The sequence below is a fragment of the Ctenopharyngodon idella genome, chromosome 21 (assembly GCF_019924925.1).
Source record: "Ctenopharyngodon idella isolate HZGC_01 chromosome 21, HZGC01, whole genome shotgun sequence".
Taxonomy (NCBI): Eukaryota; Metazoa; Chordata; class Actinopteri; order Cypriniformes; family Xenocyprididae; genus Ctenopharyngodon; species Ctenopharyngodon idella.
Window position 1 is genome coordinate 2,515,001 of NC_067240.1, and position 15,497 is coordinate 2,530,497.

Genomic DNA, 15,497 nt, shown 5'->3' on the forward strand with positions numbered 1-15,497 from the left:
AGAAAGTCCTTGTAAAGTGGTTTTGCTTTGGCAGCAGAAAACAGCGTCTCCTCAACATGAACAACACAAACCAAACTCTTCCAGTCTGAGCTACAACTACTGTGTTTGAGGGCGGGGCAAAGTAGATGTTGTTCGAAAGCAGCCAGTGAAAACCATAGGTTTTTGCATTATGCAAATGTTACAAACCTACACAGGCTCAGCAGGAAGTAAGACTGGAATTACTGACGCCTCGTTTCAAGCAGTTCAGAATCACTTGTTTCTTTTAGGAGACAATAACTATGATCTTTGAAACTTTGCTGATGTTTTATATTCACAAACAGGGCTTGACATTAACACCCGCCAATCCGCCAAATGCGGGTAGATTTCAGTTGTGGCGGGTAAGACGGCCACTCCCACTAGCCACTTTGGCGGGTTGAATATAATTTCAGCCTACAGCCTAATCAAAGGTAGCCAAGCTTGTCGTTGCACAAAATTACAATTTGTTATCAATTAACTTGCAGTTAGTGAAGGCGGGATCGCGTTGAATGACACACAACAGAAGCGCTCTTTCTCTGTAGCACGCGTGATAAGATCTCCTTGCGCCTGAAGAGTCAAATACACGCACACAGATGTCAAAATGTCCATCGTGTGGAGTATCTCACGTGGATACAGTCGGTTATGGCTTAAGTGTACATGAACAGGTGGGTAAAAACTGGATATGTGTCAGTATATTACATCCATGCATTCAGCAGCCCAATTAAATACCTGTCTGTCAATAATGTTAATCAAACAACAGAAGATGTTAAATAAATGTTAAATAAACCTACTGTATCTGAAAAAAGAGTTTAGGCTATTTAATTTACTATTGTATTTGTAATTTACTAATTTGCTTCTTTGTTCTTTTTATATAGCCTAACAAAAATAACTTATACAATTATAAAATGTATCATATTATGGTCATATTACCCACCCCTTGCCCACCTGTATACCAGCTGATATACCATGTAGGCCTAGTCTTGATTTTTGTGGTCAATCTGCATTTGAAAGTTTGAAAGGGTTTTAAATCTAGCTAGTAAAGTAAAATGACTCAAAATCAAGTAATTTTAGCATGTCAAAGTCAACTTTAATCATATAAAATGTAATTTCCCAACAGCAAAATTGTGGCCAGTGAAAATGCTGAGTGGCTAGTAACTTTGGAAAACCACTAGCCACAGTGGCTGCTGAGCAAAAAAGTTAATGTCAGAGCGGTTTGTGAACAAGGCTTATCACACACTACATGAAAGGGAATATCCAAAAAACATAATTGGGGCACTTTAACTGGCTAAAAACAGCCTGCAAACTAATAACACTTACAATTTAAGTAATGAATTCATCTTTACAAATATAAAATGCACAAATCTATTCAAATTTTCTTGACTTTTTCTAAAAAAACAAACAAAAAAAATGTCTAAAGTATTATTTGTGCTATTGTACAGAAGTTTGTGGTCAGGAAGTCTCTTCTGCTCACCAAGACAGTATTTATTTGATCAAAAATAAAGTACAATTGTGGAATATTATTAAAATTCAAAATAAACTGTTTTCTATGTGAATATATTTTAAAATGTAATTTATTCCTGTTGTCAAAGCTGAATTTTCAGCATCATTACTCCAGTCTTTAGTCACATGATCCTTCAGAAATCATTCTGATATGATGATTTGCTGCTCAAGAAACATTTCTGATTATTATCAATGTTGAAAACAGTTGAGCTAGAAAGCGTGATATGTTTTTCAGGATTCTCTGATGAATATAGTGTTCAAAAGAACAGCATTTATTTGAAATAGAAATCTTGTCGTATTTTGTCATCTTTACTGTCACTTTTGATCTTTCTGAATAAAAGCATTCATTTCTTTACTGACCCCAAACTTCTGAACAGTACTGATGGATAATTCATGTTTAGCATCTTTGAAACTACATCACTGTATCATTTTACACATTGAGATCTAGTGCATTATCAAGAGAGGGCAGTGAATCGGTCGTTTCCTACAGTGCCATTAAACATGCGTGACACAAACATTCATGTTTAAAGAACGTCGCCTGCTCGGTACAAGCTCAACTTGATTGACGGCAGTTAGCACAGACAAAATGTTTGCAGTAGTACGGTTACAGTAGGGTGGTAGTCTGCTGGGCAAGACATTTCAGTTGGTTTAAAAGCAGAAATGTGAAGCTCATGTTTTTGTTAAAGCACTTTATATTATTGTTCATAACATACAATTGTGTTATTTGTAGCTCAAGCCGTAAGTTGAGCAGTGACACTATTAATGCCAGGGTCATGGGTTCGATTCCCAGATCAATGAATATCTTGAATGCAGTGTTAGTCACTGGATAAAAGCTTCTGACAAATGCATAAATGTGAACGTATTTGAGCTAAAGAAAATCTAAATTGTCTTATAAGGTGAAACTATTTTTTTAGTTGGATGAACTGTTATTCATCACCAAATTATTTTTCTATCTGTAAACTGTCACTTTTTTATCCCTATGTTTACTGTGAAAGTTACCGGGTCACAAGTTAAAATATTGGATATAGCTTTGCACAGTAAAGTGATTCTGTCTCGACACGTACTGTATGTGTGTCTGTGATTTTATCTTGTACCAGTGAAATGTTTTTCAGAAAAACTGACAAGTCAGAATTTAAGGAAGCTTGTTTCTGCCACAGAATAAAAAATAAAAAGGTAATTGTGACTTTTTATCTCAATTCTGACTTTATTCTGAGTTTTTAACTCGCAATTCTGACTTTATTTCTCACAATTCTGAGTTTGTCTTGGAATTCTGACTTAATTTCTTGCCATTCCGAGTTCATATCTTGCAATTCTGTCTTTATTTCTCACAATTCCACATTTATATCTTGAAATTCTGACTTTATTTCTCAAAATTCCAAGTTTATAACACGCAATTCAAACAATTTTCTTGCAATTCCGAGTTTATATCTCGCAATTCTGACTTTATTTCTCGAAATTCTGAGTTTATAACTCACAATTTAGACATTTTTCTAGCAATTCCAAGTTTATATCTTGCAATTCTGACTTTATTTCTCACAATTCCGAGTTTATATCTTGAAATTCTGACTTTATTTCTCAAAATTCCAAGTTTATAACTCACAATTCAAACAATTTTCTCGCAATTCTGAGTTTATTTCTTACAATTGAGATGTAAACGCTCAATTACGAGTTATAATGTCTGAATTGTGAGATAAAAACTCACAATTCTGAGAAAAAAAATCTAAATTTTGAGATAAAAAGTTGCGATTCCCTTTTTTTTTTCTTTTTTTTTTTTTTCTTCCATATAAATGTCCTGTGGTCAACAACATGTTCAGCTTGTATTGAACCTGGAAACACTCATTTAAAACATTTCTGTCATGACAACTCTTGGGAGATTGATATGGTAATGGAAATGACAATGTTAATATATTTATTCTTGGTGGAATAGATCTGCTACCGAGACTTACTACTGCCAATACATTCACAGACACTGCTGTGAGCATGTAAGACATGCGGCTGCTGCTGCACATGTAACATACAGGAATTAACCCCCATAGCAGATCTAGACAGGTGGAGCTGGGGAAGGTGGAGGGTTTCTGAAAGCGCTCTGCAGACTGCTAACAGCAAACACTTCCAGTATTTGTTTGAATGTTGAGCCACACCTCATTGGTCGCTGATACAACAACCAATCAGCTGCGCTATGTAGATAATGACATGATCGCTACCAAATGAGTTAGACCTATCAGCCTGTGCCATCTAGAGTTTCATGCCAGAACTATGTAATTATTTATTCATTACCTGAATGCATTAAGAAAACCTAAGCAAATACATATGTTGATTTGATCTGAATGTACAGTTTGTTGTGCATGTAGTTTGAGAGTGTGTCATAATCCAGTGTATCCTTTTGCACAAACAGCATGATACTGCCAGGTGTGACTTGCTTCCAGTTGTGGATGAAAATCGTGTGTGTGTGTTTGTATTGGAGCTCTAAATTTCATGTAGGGTCCATATGTAAGTGCAGTTTTCCTTCAGGTCCTAGAGATGTAAGTGTTGAGTGGCACATAAATGGGCGGAGACTTGAGACTCCCGTCACTGAATACAGACACGTCCTTTCCCATGATGCCGTGCTGGTGAGCAGCTGGCTGAAGGAGGAAGCTTTGAATGAAGACGTCCAGTATGAGTGTACAGCGGTGTCTGAAACAGGAAATGACGCTTCAAAAGTCGACCTTCGGCTCAACAGCAGAGGTAAAGCTGCCTTGAGTCTAACTTTTAAAGTGTGGGTGGTCATCCTGCCTTTACCTGTAATGTGACGTATGAAGGGCCATAACGTGGTGTATCACATGTTTCCTCTCAGACGAGGCCGGTGTTCCTCATACAGATGTGGATCAGTGGAGAAACGCTCTGTCTGAACACAACACACTCCTGCAGGAGTGGAAGAAAGCGTGGGTGAGTGAAAAATCACGTTTTTGATGTTCAGTGTTTGATTTTAGAGCACATTTCCTGAAAGAAATGAAAAGATGGGAATTATCAGGTATGAAAGTTGTAATTTGTTCACTGAATGTTCAAATAAAACCAACAAATAATAAAAAAAAAAATTTCTGAAAAAGATCATGTGACACTGAAGATTGGAGTAATGATGCTAAAAATTCAGCTTTGATCACATTTTACTGTGTATTCAAATTGAAAACAGTTCAAACTGATAAAATATTTTACAGTATTACTGGTTTTACTGTATTTTTGATCAGTCTTGGTGAGCAGAAGAGACTTCAAAAACACTCCAAAATCTTACCGACCCCAAACTTTTAACTGTTCAATCGTGTTTGAAATCAAACCGTCACTGAGCAGGAAGGTGAAAGTGCCTTCATCCAGTATTTACAAAGCTGAACCAAAAATATATGCATTATTTATTTATAATGCTTTTCCACATTTAAAATGCTGCCTCATTAGGTTTATGGTTGGTACTGAAGGTCAGTTAGACATAAGAAATTTGCTAGCAATGTGCAAATGTTAAATCATGCTAACAACATGTTAATCATGTTAGCAAACATGCTAACAACATGTTAGTAATATGTTAAATCATGTTAGTATTGTGTTAATATTGTTAGCATCATGCTAATCATGTTAGCAACTTGTTTAATCATGCTAGCAACAAGGTAAATCATGTTAACAACATGGTAATCATTTTATCAATGTGCTAATTCTTGTTAACAACGTGCTGCAACATGTTAACAATGTGCTAAATAATGTTAGCAACATGCTAGCAATGTGCTAATCATGCTAACATGTTAGCAATGTGTTAGCCATGGTAGCTACATAGTAGCAATTTACTACTCATGTTAACATGGCAATCAAGTTAGTAAAATGTTATCTATGTGCAGAATCATGCTATAAAAATGCTAGCAACTTGGTAATCATGTTAGCAACATGCTACCAATGTGTTCATTCATGTTAGCAACATGTTAGCAATGTGCTAATCATGTTAGCTACAGGTTAAATCATGTTAGTAACATGTTAATCATATTAACATCATGATAGCAATGTGTTAATATTGTTAGCAACATGCTAGCAAAATGCTAGCAGCTTGGTAATCATGTTAGCAAAATATTACCAATGTGTTAATTTGTGCTAGCAAAATGCTAATCATGTTGTCAACATGTAAAATCGTGATAGCAACAAGTTAATCATGTTAGCAATATGTTAACGAAATGCTAAATCATGTTAGCAACATGCTAGCAATGTGCTAATCATGTTATCTACAAGTTAAGTCATGCTTGTAACATGCTAATCATGTTGTCAACATGTTAAATCATGATAGCAACATGCTAGCAATGTGCTAATCATGTTAACAACATGTTAAATAATGCTAACAGCATGCTAATTATGTTAAAAACACATTAAGTCATGTTATCTATCCGCCTATCTGTTTTCTGATAGGCTTTATTTCAAATCATTCAAACTTTGAACTTCAAAACTACTTCAAACTTCCAAGATTTTAAAACTTATTCAAACTTTCAGGCTAGGCTTTCTCAAGCCAACTTAAAGTTTGTCTCGACAAACTTTTTTTAACTAGTTTATAATGCTTTTCCACATTTAAAACGCCGCCTCATCAGATTTAGGGTTTGTACTGAAGGTCAGTTAGATGTAGGAAATTTTCCTTAAAATAGTTCCAGTAAATACTAAATAGCCTAAATCAGTTATGTCCCTTTATTAAATATACAGGTGCTGGTCATGTAATTAGAATATCGTGAAAAAGTTCATTTTTTTATTGTAAATTATTTTAAAAAATGAAACTTTCATATATTCTAGATTCCCTACATGTAAAGTAAAACATTTCAAAAGTTTTTTTTTTTTTTAATTTGTTGATTAGAGCATACAGCTCATGAAAGTCCAAAATCCAGTATCTCAAAATATTAGAATATTTACATTTGAGTTTCATTAAATGACCATCCCTACAGTATAAATTCCAGGTATCTTTTGTTCTTTGAAACCACACTAATGGGGAAGACTGCTGACTTGGCAATGGTCCAGGAGACAATCATTGACACCCTCCACAAAGAGAGTAAGTCACAGAAGGTCATTACTGAATGGGGTGGCTGTTTACAGAGTGAAATATCAAAGCATATTAAATGCAAAGTTGACTGGAAGGAAGAAATTGGGTAGGCAAAGGTGCACAAGCAACAGGGATGACCGCAAGCTTGAGAATACTGTCAAGTAAAGCCGATTCAAACACTTGGGAGAGCTTCACAATGAGTAGAATGAAGCCGGAGTCAGCACATCAAGAGTCACCACACTCAGACATCTTCAGGAAAAGGACTACCAAGCCATTTCTGAACCAGAGACAACGTCAGAAGCATCTTACCTGGGCTAAGGAGAAAAAGAACTGGACAGTGAACAGTGGTCGAAAGTCCTCTTTTCAGATAAAAGTAAATGTTGCATTTCATGTTGAAATCATGGTCCCAGAGTATGAAGGAAGACTGGAGAGGCACAGAATCCAAGCTGCTTGAAGTCTAGTGTGAAGTTTCTGAAGTCAATAATGATTTGGGGGGGCCGTGACATCTGCTGGTGTTGGTCCATTGTGTTTTATCAAGTGCAAAGTCAATGCAGCCATCTTCCAGGAGATTTTGGAGCACTTTACGCTTCCATCTGCTGACAAGCTTTATGGAGATGCTGATTTCCTTTTCCAGCAGGACTTTAGCACCTGCCCACAGTGCAAAAACCACTTCCAAGTGGTTTGCTGAGCATGATATTACTGTGCTTTATTGGCCAGCCAATATGCCTGACCTGAATCTATGGGATATTTTCAAGAGAAAGATGAGAAACAGTCGATCCAACAATATACAGATGATCTGAAGGCTCAATAGTGCCTCAGCAGTGCCACAGGCTGATCACTTCCATGCCACACTTCAGTGATGCTGTAATTTGTGCTAGGAGCAAGTCATTTGCTGTAATATGTCCTGCCGATCAAGTATTGAGTGCACAAAAGAACATACTTTAAAGAACTTGAACTTTTCTGTTTTGCAAATCCATTTTTTGATTGATCTTAGGAAATATTCTAATATTTTGAAATACTGGATTTTGGACTTTCATGAGCTGTACGCTCTAATCATCAAAATTTAAAAAAAAAACTTTTGAAATGTTTTACTTTACATGTAGGGAATCTAGAATATATGAAAGTTTCATTTTTAAAAATAATTTATAATAAAAAAATGAACTTTTTGATGATATTCTAATTATATGACCAGCACCTGTACATGTATTCAATGTGTGAATTTGAGATTTGATTTCTGTAGGATGAAGATCTCAGCATCAACATATGTTGGTGATGATGATGATGATGATGATAATGATGGTTGTGTATTTGTTGTTTATCATTGTTATTCTTGTTGTCCTGTAGGAGAGCTGTGATGGACAGGGTGTTCTCTGAACCGGGTCATTATCGCTCATCATGGCATCATTTTCTGACTCCAGGGACAGACACTTGGACGAGAGCACTTACAAACACACACAAACACACACACACACACACACATACACACACACTCACATCACACTGCTGGTGTGTGGTGCTTCAGGCCCATGATGCAAACACACACTCATAGCGGCTCCGTATTCCTGCTCCGTGGATCAGAGATCCCATCGGCGAATGTCCGGGATTCCAGGCCGTTTAAGACAGTTGTCGAGGACGTGCGCAGTGAGACAGCTGCAGACAGTGAGACGGGCCTCTGAGGCTGATGACAACTGCTTTCTATGACTGTTTGCATGCTTCTATTTGTAGCCCTTCCATCCTCGAGAGCAAATGACAACGGCTCGTGTTAGTGAAGGCAATGTTTGTGTTTATAACAGTCTGTGAAATTCCTGAACCTCCTGTTGTGCTATTGAAATAATCCAGTGTGTTTATCTAAACAGATATTTTGACTGTATAGAATATTTTGTGTCCTCCACATTAGAGGTTGTAACCACAATAAATCATATTTCTAATATTTGTCAGAGATTTTAACCATGTTTTTAAATGTATCTTGAGCATTTTGAGCTGTAGTTTTTATCAAGGTCAATACCGTCCTCATCATTTATCCTTATCCAAAGTTCAGCGCCTGCTTCCTGACCCCTCTGACCTCAGATCAGAGAGAGAGTGTGAAGACTGTTAACTAACCCACACTATTAACTGACAATAAAAGGCACATTAATCAACACCTACACTGTTTTTCCAGCTGATCCAGACCTCTATAAGCACTAAAACACACAAACACTCTTAACAGCCAATTAAAATCACTGTTTCAACACCTTCCTCTAAACAGTGCGGCTTTGGGAAGGTGATGTTTCCATCTTTATTGGTTAACATTCAACCTTCTGCATAAAAACCAAAAGTGGACAGATATTGTACATAAATTTAAGCTTTTAAATCACATTTTATAGATCAGCAGCCAATGTTTTGAAAACTTGCATGCACACAGTGGCCAAAAGTGATGTCCGGAGGGAATATTTGTTGTTTATGACCCTACAAGTTTGATTAAGTCTGACTGTTAGAACATAAACAACATCTGCAAAGTTAAGACGCTCAAAGTTCAATGCAAAGGGAGATATTTTCTTTTACAGAAATCGCTTTTTAAGGACTACAACAAATGGCTGGTAGGGACTACAACCAGCTTCTTCCCAGTTTGGTGACATCACTAACCCTAAAATTTACATAAACCCCGCCCCTGAGAAAACACACAACAAAAAGGGGTGAGGCCATGTTGGGCTGCTTTAGAGAAGAGAAAGAGTTGTTGTAGTAGAGTGTTGTTGTCATGCCGTCATTTTACGCCGGACTGCTTCACAAATGAGGGTCAATTCAACGCTGGATTTGCACAAAAGATTAGCATTACGGCACATGCTAGTCGATGAGTTGAATCAACTCCACAGCAACTACATAAATTTATCCACTAACCATTCAGAAACGTCCAGTTTCATTCTAAAAGTTGTAACTTCTTCCTGAGTCTCTCCATCAGTGTCGACTCCGGTTTGAACAATGTAAGGCTGAACACCGTTACTGACAATCCTCATTTTGGCTGCGTGAGATTCTCCAACTTTGTTGTTGTTAAATGATCTGTGGGGTATTTTGAGCTGAAACTTCACAGACACATTCTGGAGATACCAGAGACATATATTACATCTTGTAAAAGGGGCTTTATAGGTCCACGTTAACACATTTTTTAATATATTAATATTATATATATAATATTTTTATAAATGGTTATAGGGCGGACATCACTTTTGGCCACTGCATGCAACATTCTATACAGTATCATGCTGCAGTTGCATTTAATTACTACATAAATTCTTTAAATTCTACAAGATTCTTAAATGCAATAATTTTAAGAGTTATTTTGCGATGTGAGCAAATGAAACCGTTGTGTGGTTTTTTATTGTGGTTTTCAGACTTTCACCTATATTCATCAGGAGCATCTTTTGCCACATACAGGATGCGGTTCAGAAACAGGAAATGAGAGAGATCCAGCCACAAGTGAGTGAATGTAACGCCATGTGTATTTCATTAAAGCTCACTTTGATAAAACACAGACAAGCATTTGTAAGCTGAGTAGTTCATAGTTCCTGGAATATTTATTATTATCACCCAAATGAACAGGCCTGTTTACAGTCCAAAACTAGTGACTTTTGACATTTTGACAGCTATTGAAGTCTGATTTTCATCTTAAATATATTTCAGGTAAAGTCAGGAGTCCGAATATTTAGCAGCAACATTCAAATCTTTTCTTTTTTTTTCTGCATTAGCTGTTTTGGGAAACGAGGACTCGTGTCGCCAATAATAAAACCTACACTGTGTTTTTATAAAAACGACATGACCGTATATCGGGTTAAAGGGGCGGTCACACTGACTTACATTCAAACCGATTCAAACGAATTAACTTCGAGCTGCGAATTCGCATCACGTAAAGACGTGTGACCAGTAGATTACATCACGGCGTGACCTTTTGAATGAATTAAAAGAACGATATTTTTGCAGTAAAGTCGAGTAGATTGATTTTTTTTTTTTTTTTTTTTTTACATTTTGAGTGTATTACTATTTGTTATATGTTGAATTCATGTTTATAAAAAAAAAAAGACGCTTCGAGGCGTGACGTCATATCACGACCGTTGCATGGCGAAGAAATTTCGCATGCTCAAAGTTTTATTGATTGATGAATTTATTATTGATTGATCATTTATTAATGAATTTATTATTCATTTTGTTTTAGCTTGGAAATCACTCGACTGGAAAACTGTGAGGTGGAGCTTTTTGACCACATAATCTAATTGAAAACATGGCGATAAACAACACATGGGAACACATTTGTATTATATTCTTATTTAAAGTAATAAATGAGGAATACAACCATGAATGGTTCATCCTAAAATGTGTTACAGCTAAATGTTATTCGCTTGAAACAGTTGTGCTTTGTGAATTAAGTAGGCCTGCTATTTCGAATATTGAATGTTATTCAAAACGAACCAAAGCATTAGTTGCGATGTGGCGCCATCTTGTGTTAGAAGTTGAGTTGTGCTGACAGAAGAACTACGCAGAAAACAGGCATGAGGCGGCATTTTCATTTTATTATAAAGAGCAGCAAGAATAAAACAGGCCATAATTCTATTCTTTTTGAAAAGTAATGTTGTTATGAAAGGTAAAAACTTGTTCTTTTATCCCTATAAACCCTGTTTTCAAGAAGCGCAGTTGCTGATAGTGCTGTCATTATGGCTCTATAACTACTTTTTAAACAGACAGTTCAAGTTTTGTATCGCCATTTAAGCATCACAAAGCGTTTTTACAGTATACCATTTGCCTTCCCTGAAGAATTAATGCAAACTAAGAATCTTGGCCAATGCATCATTTCCTAGATACACACAAATGATCTCCCTTTTAGCATACAGTACTACTTTTATCCCCCCCCAAAATAATTTGCATTGTCCTTTAGTTCAGCCATAAAAACACTGATTTAGTTTTCTAAACACTGACGTTGCATCACAGACTTTTATTCAACACACAAAGGTTTGGCTTCACCCAGAGAGGCACTTGGGTCACATGCTTTTTGTTTGTTTTTGTTTTTTAAGTTAAGAGCCCTTTGAATTTTCACTGAAAATTTCCCATAATTTCTTGATTCCATCCAAGCACAAATCGTGGTCACAGGAGTCCAGAAACGAGGTGAAGTTCTCCAGTATTCACTGAATATATCATATTCAACCACAGGAATGTTCCAGAAGTGCAGCCGACACATGCCGCCGTCATTGTTTTGGTAGAGGTCTCCTAAACAGCAGAATATGAGGTTCTGGGGGGGATACAAAAGCAAAGGTTATTCATCCTTCATTTATTTGATCAAATGGTCACAACTTTAGATTAGTGTCCAATTCTCACTAATAACGACTTTTGCCTCAAACTCCTAATTAGTGCTAATAGTAAGGTAGTTGTTAAGTTTAGGAATTGGGTAGGATTGAAGGATTAGTTCACTTCAGAATTAAACTTTCCTGATAATTTACTCATCCCCATGTCATCCAAGATGTTCATGTCTTTCTTTCTTCAGCTGAAAAGAAATTAAGTTTTTGAGGAAAACATTCCAGGATTTTTCTCCATATAGTGGACTTCACTGGGGTTCAACGGGTTTGAGGTCCAAATGTCAGTTTCAGTGAAGCTTCAAAGGGCTCTACACGATCCCAGACGAGGAATAAGGGTCTTATCTAGTGAAACAATCGGACATTTTCTAAAAATCAACAGTGCTTTATTTTTTTTCAGCTACAGCAGCTTCAGGAAGCTTCGGAGCGTTCTGAATCAGCGTTTTGAATCATGATTCGGATTGTGTGTCAAACCGCCAAACTGCTGAAATCACGTGACTTTGGCGCTCCGAACCGCTGATTCGACACAAAAGATTTGTAACGCTCCAAAGCTTCATGAAGCAGTGTTTTGAAATCGGCCATCACTATATAAGTCCTTATTTAGTTTTTTTGGCGCACCAAAAATATTCTTGTCGCTTTATAATATTAATATTGAACCACTGTACTCACATGAACTGATTTAAATATGTTTTTAGTACATTAATGGATCTTGAGAGAGGAGATGTCATTGCTGGCTATGGAGGCCTCACTGAGCCATCGGATTTCAACAAAAATATCTTAATTTGCGTTCTGAAGACCAACGAAGGTCTTACGGGTGTGGAACGGCATGAGGGTAAGTAATAAATGACATTATTTTCATTTTTGGGTGAACTAACCCATTAAAACCTAATGAGTTTCTTTCTTCTGTTGAAAATAAAAGTTATTTTGAAGAATGTGGGTAACCAGACAGTTGCTGGTCCACAGTGACTAGAATATGTTTTTCCTACTGTGGAAGTTAATGGGGACCAGCAACTGTTTGGTTACCCACATTCTCCAAAATATTTTATTTTTTTTGTTCTGCACAAGAAAGAAATTAATACTGGTTTGAAACAACATTACAGTGAGTAAATAATGACAGAATTTTCATTTTTGGGTGAACTATCCCTTTAAGGACAAGCGACAGCATGGTTTATATAGGCTGCTCTGTCACTTTAAAGACCTGCACGTATCTCTAATATACAGCCACACATCCAATTCTCTCTCAAACATTTACTTTAGCCATAACCAACTGTGTTAATGTAAACTTTTTGTGTATTTGACAGTATTAGAGCAATCAGACTCGAAAGATAACTTAGTAATCAGGTGCTGTTTGACAGGCCTGTGCACTTCGGGTGTACGCGTTCTGAAAAACGCATGTTAGAACAGCGCATCAGCACACAAATGAAATGTTTAACCGGCAAGGCATTAAAGCACATGCAAATAATGAACTTTTGTGAATTGAAGTGTCCCGTTAATATTACTCTACCGCTGCATTACAATGTGATGTGAATGAACGTCACGTTGTACAGTATGTTGAGACGGACGTGCTAGAACTGCAACCGATAGAATGCACTGTAGCACGATACTGCGATATTTCTTCATAAGCAGATCGTGGAGACATTTTAATCATCCATGATCAAAAATCGTGATATCGCACACCCCTAACGTCACGCGTGACCTTTCCAACGTGACTACGGAACGATTGGCGCATCGCAAAGCAGTGCAAGACGAGCATTTGTGGTTAAAAAGTATATAATTTTTTATTTTTTGTGGAAAATGACAGATCGTTTCACTAGATAAGACCCTTATTCCTCGTCTGGGATCGTGTAGAGCTCTTTGAAGCTGCACTGAACATGCAATTTGGACCTTCAACCCGTTGGTAACTCTTTAAACCCGCTATATGGAGAAAAACCCTGGAATGTTTTCCTCAGAAACCATAATTTCTTTTCAAATGAAGAAAGACAGACATGAACATCTTAGATGACATGGGGGTGAGTAAATTATCAGGAAATTGTAATTCTGAAGTGAACTAATCCTTTAAAGGATGTAGAATATGGTCATGCAGAATAAGGCATTAATATGTGCTTTATAAACACTAATAAAGTCAATATCCTAGTAACATGCATGCTAATAATTCATATGGATTAACTTTACAATCTCTTTATGAACTTTTTGAAGCTTCAAAGTGTCGGTTGTGTAGCTGTCTATGGAGGTAGAGAAAGCGTTCAGATTTCATCAAAATTTGTGTTCATGATAACAGAATTTTCATTTTTGGGTGAACTAACCCTTTATTAGTGAGAACTGGACCCTAAAATAAAAGTCCAACAAGTCTAACTTAAGTAATATAACTTGGGGTAACTGGATCTTCAGATCACATGGTCATAGATCAGCTGACTCCTGACTTCAGAGGAAACACACACATCTTGTCATGATGAATGTGTGTGTTTGTATATACAGACCTGGTTCATGGATCATGTAATGCACCCATCCCAGCGACTGCTGCACGCCCAGCCTCCTCCACTCATCCTCCGACATCAGGTGGGATTTGGGCACTTGTTTGGCCAGTTCTCGCGGTAACACGACATGTCTGCCATCACAAATGACAATGAACAACATTCAATTACTTTTAAATAAAAAAATACCGTGACTGACATGAACACGACGCTTAGAAAATGACGTTACTAGACTAAAAGCACATGAGAGACAATCAAATCCGTAGCTTTGTGAATACGTTAAAACATGCCGTTAAACTATATTACTTAACATTATTAAGCAATTAATTAAGATTCAATTCAACACTGATGTGAAATTAAATTAATGACATTTAAACAAACACGCCGCAACGAGGCCTTGAAGCAGCTCAAACGTCCTTACCGGTATTCATAGTGATCATCTGTGTATTTATCCGAGTAGTATATCTGTTTATGCGCCATATTAGAGTGTTAAATGAAGTCAGCTATGACAATATTCGGGTTTATTGAACCGTGAAAGAAGGATTCGATCAAACTCTTGCAACTTTACAAATTTAACCGATAGAGTTTTGAACCCGCAATTCAACTGGAGCCGCCGATTCTGATTGGCTGAGAGAGGTCATGTGATTTTAGTCAGCGTGAGCACGTCGGAAGGGCGGGGGCGTAGGAAAGAGCCGTTGTCCTGGAAACAGATCAGTGATGAGAGTGGTGTGCCGCTAGTTTGTAAAAAAAAAATAATTAGAATATCCGTCTGTAAATATAGAAACGTTGCATTTTTTCCCTCAGAAACCCGCCAAAGGTAAAGTGTGTAAGGTTAATACTGCATTATCATGCTATTTTGATCCATGCTCGATGGTTACAGAGTTTGAGAGCTTAAAGTTTAGTGAAATTTTTATTACCGAAAGAAAACAGTGTTTATTACATCATGACCTTGTAACGTTTCACTTTTATTACGGTAAACATTTTCAGTTCTTGGTCTTAATTTTACCAAACAGACATTTACTTAAAAAAATTTTTTTTTAGGTGTTTGAGGGTTCAGATTTAAATTTGCTAACTGCCTCAAATTAGTGTGTTTAAGAAACAAAACAAAAAAAAATGTATACATGTTATATATTTACAAACGTTTATGTTAGAAGCGATTAATTGCGATTA

At 36.7% G+C, this 15,497-nt stretch overlaps 3 protein-coding genes across 3 annotated transcripts in view; 2 read left to right on the forward strand and 1 right to left on the reverse strand.

Annotated features, from left to right (window-relative positions):
* sema4d (sema domain, immunoglobulin domain (Ig), transmembrane domain (TM) and short cytoplasmic domain, (semaphorin) 4D) overlaps positions 1-8,491 on the forward strand; it is a 73,079-nt gene extending 64,588 nt beyond the window's left edge. Inside the window, exons 18-20 of the mRNA XM_051878026.1 lie at positions 4,027-4,239; positions 4,349-4,440; positions 7,889-8,491. Coding sequence (XP_051733986.1) covers positions 4,027-4,239; positions 4,349-4,440; positions 7,889-7,918 — 335 coding nt within the window. The 3' untranslated portion in view covers positions 7,919-8,491. The remainder of the gene's footprint in view (positions 1-4,026; positions 4,240-4,348; positions 4,441-7,888) is intronic.
* Positions 8,492-11,062: 2,571 nt separating this feature from the next.
* Positions 11,063-14,962, reverse strand: zgc:86839 (Cyclin-dependent kinases regulatory subunit 2-like). The gene is made up of 3 exons (XM_051878294.1): positions 14,749-14,962; positions 14,334-14,461; positions 11,063-11,795 (listed from the first exon to the last, which is right to left on the reverse strand). The coding sequence occupies exons 1-3, from the start codon at positions 14,805-14,807 to the stop codon at positions 11,752-11,754; spliced, it is 231 nt and encodes a 76-aa protein (XP_051734254.1). The 5' UTR covers positions 14,808-14,962; the 3' UTR covers positions 11,063-11,751.
* Positions 14,963-15,011: 49 nt separating this feature from the next.
* shc3 (SHC (Src homology 2 domain containing) transforming protein 3) overlaps positions 15,012-15,497 on the forward strand; it is a 36,986-nt gene continuing 36,500 nt past the window's right edge. The window contains exon 1 of the mRNA XM_051878293.1: positions 15,012-15,144. The gene's annotated coding sequence lies outside the window, so the exon portion shown is untranslated. The remainder of the gene's footprint in view (positions 15,145-15,497) is intronic.

Bases quoted from the DNA above. Each gene is read 5' to 3' on its own strand.
- zgc:86839 (XM_051878294.1), bottom strand. From the start codon at position 14,807: ATGGCGCATAAACAGATATACTACTCGGATAAATACACAGATGATCAC. The intron at 14,462-14,748 runs GTAAGGACGTTT...TTGTGATGGCAG, and splicing joins GATGATCACTATGAATACCG to ACATGTCGTGTTACCGCGAG. The intron at 11,796-14,333 runs GTCTGTATATAC...TATCCCCCCCAG, and splicing joins TTACATGATCCATGAACCAG to AACCTCATATTCTGCTGTTT.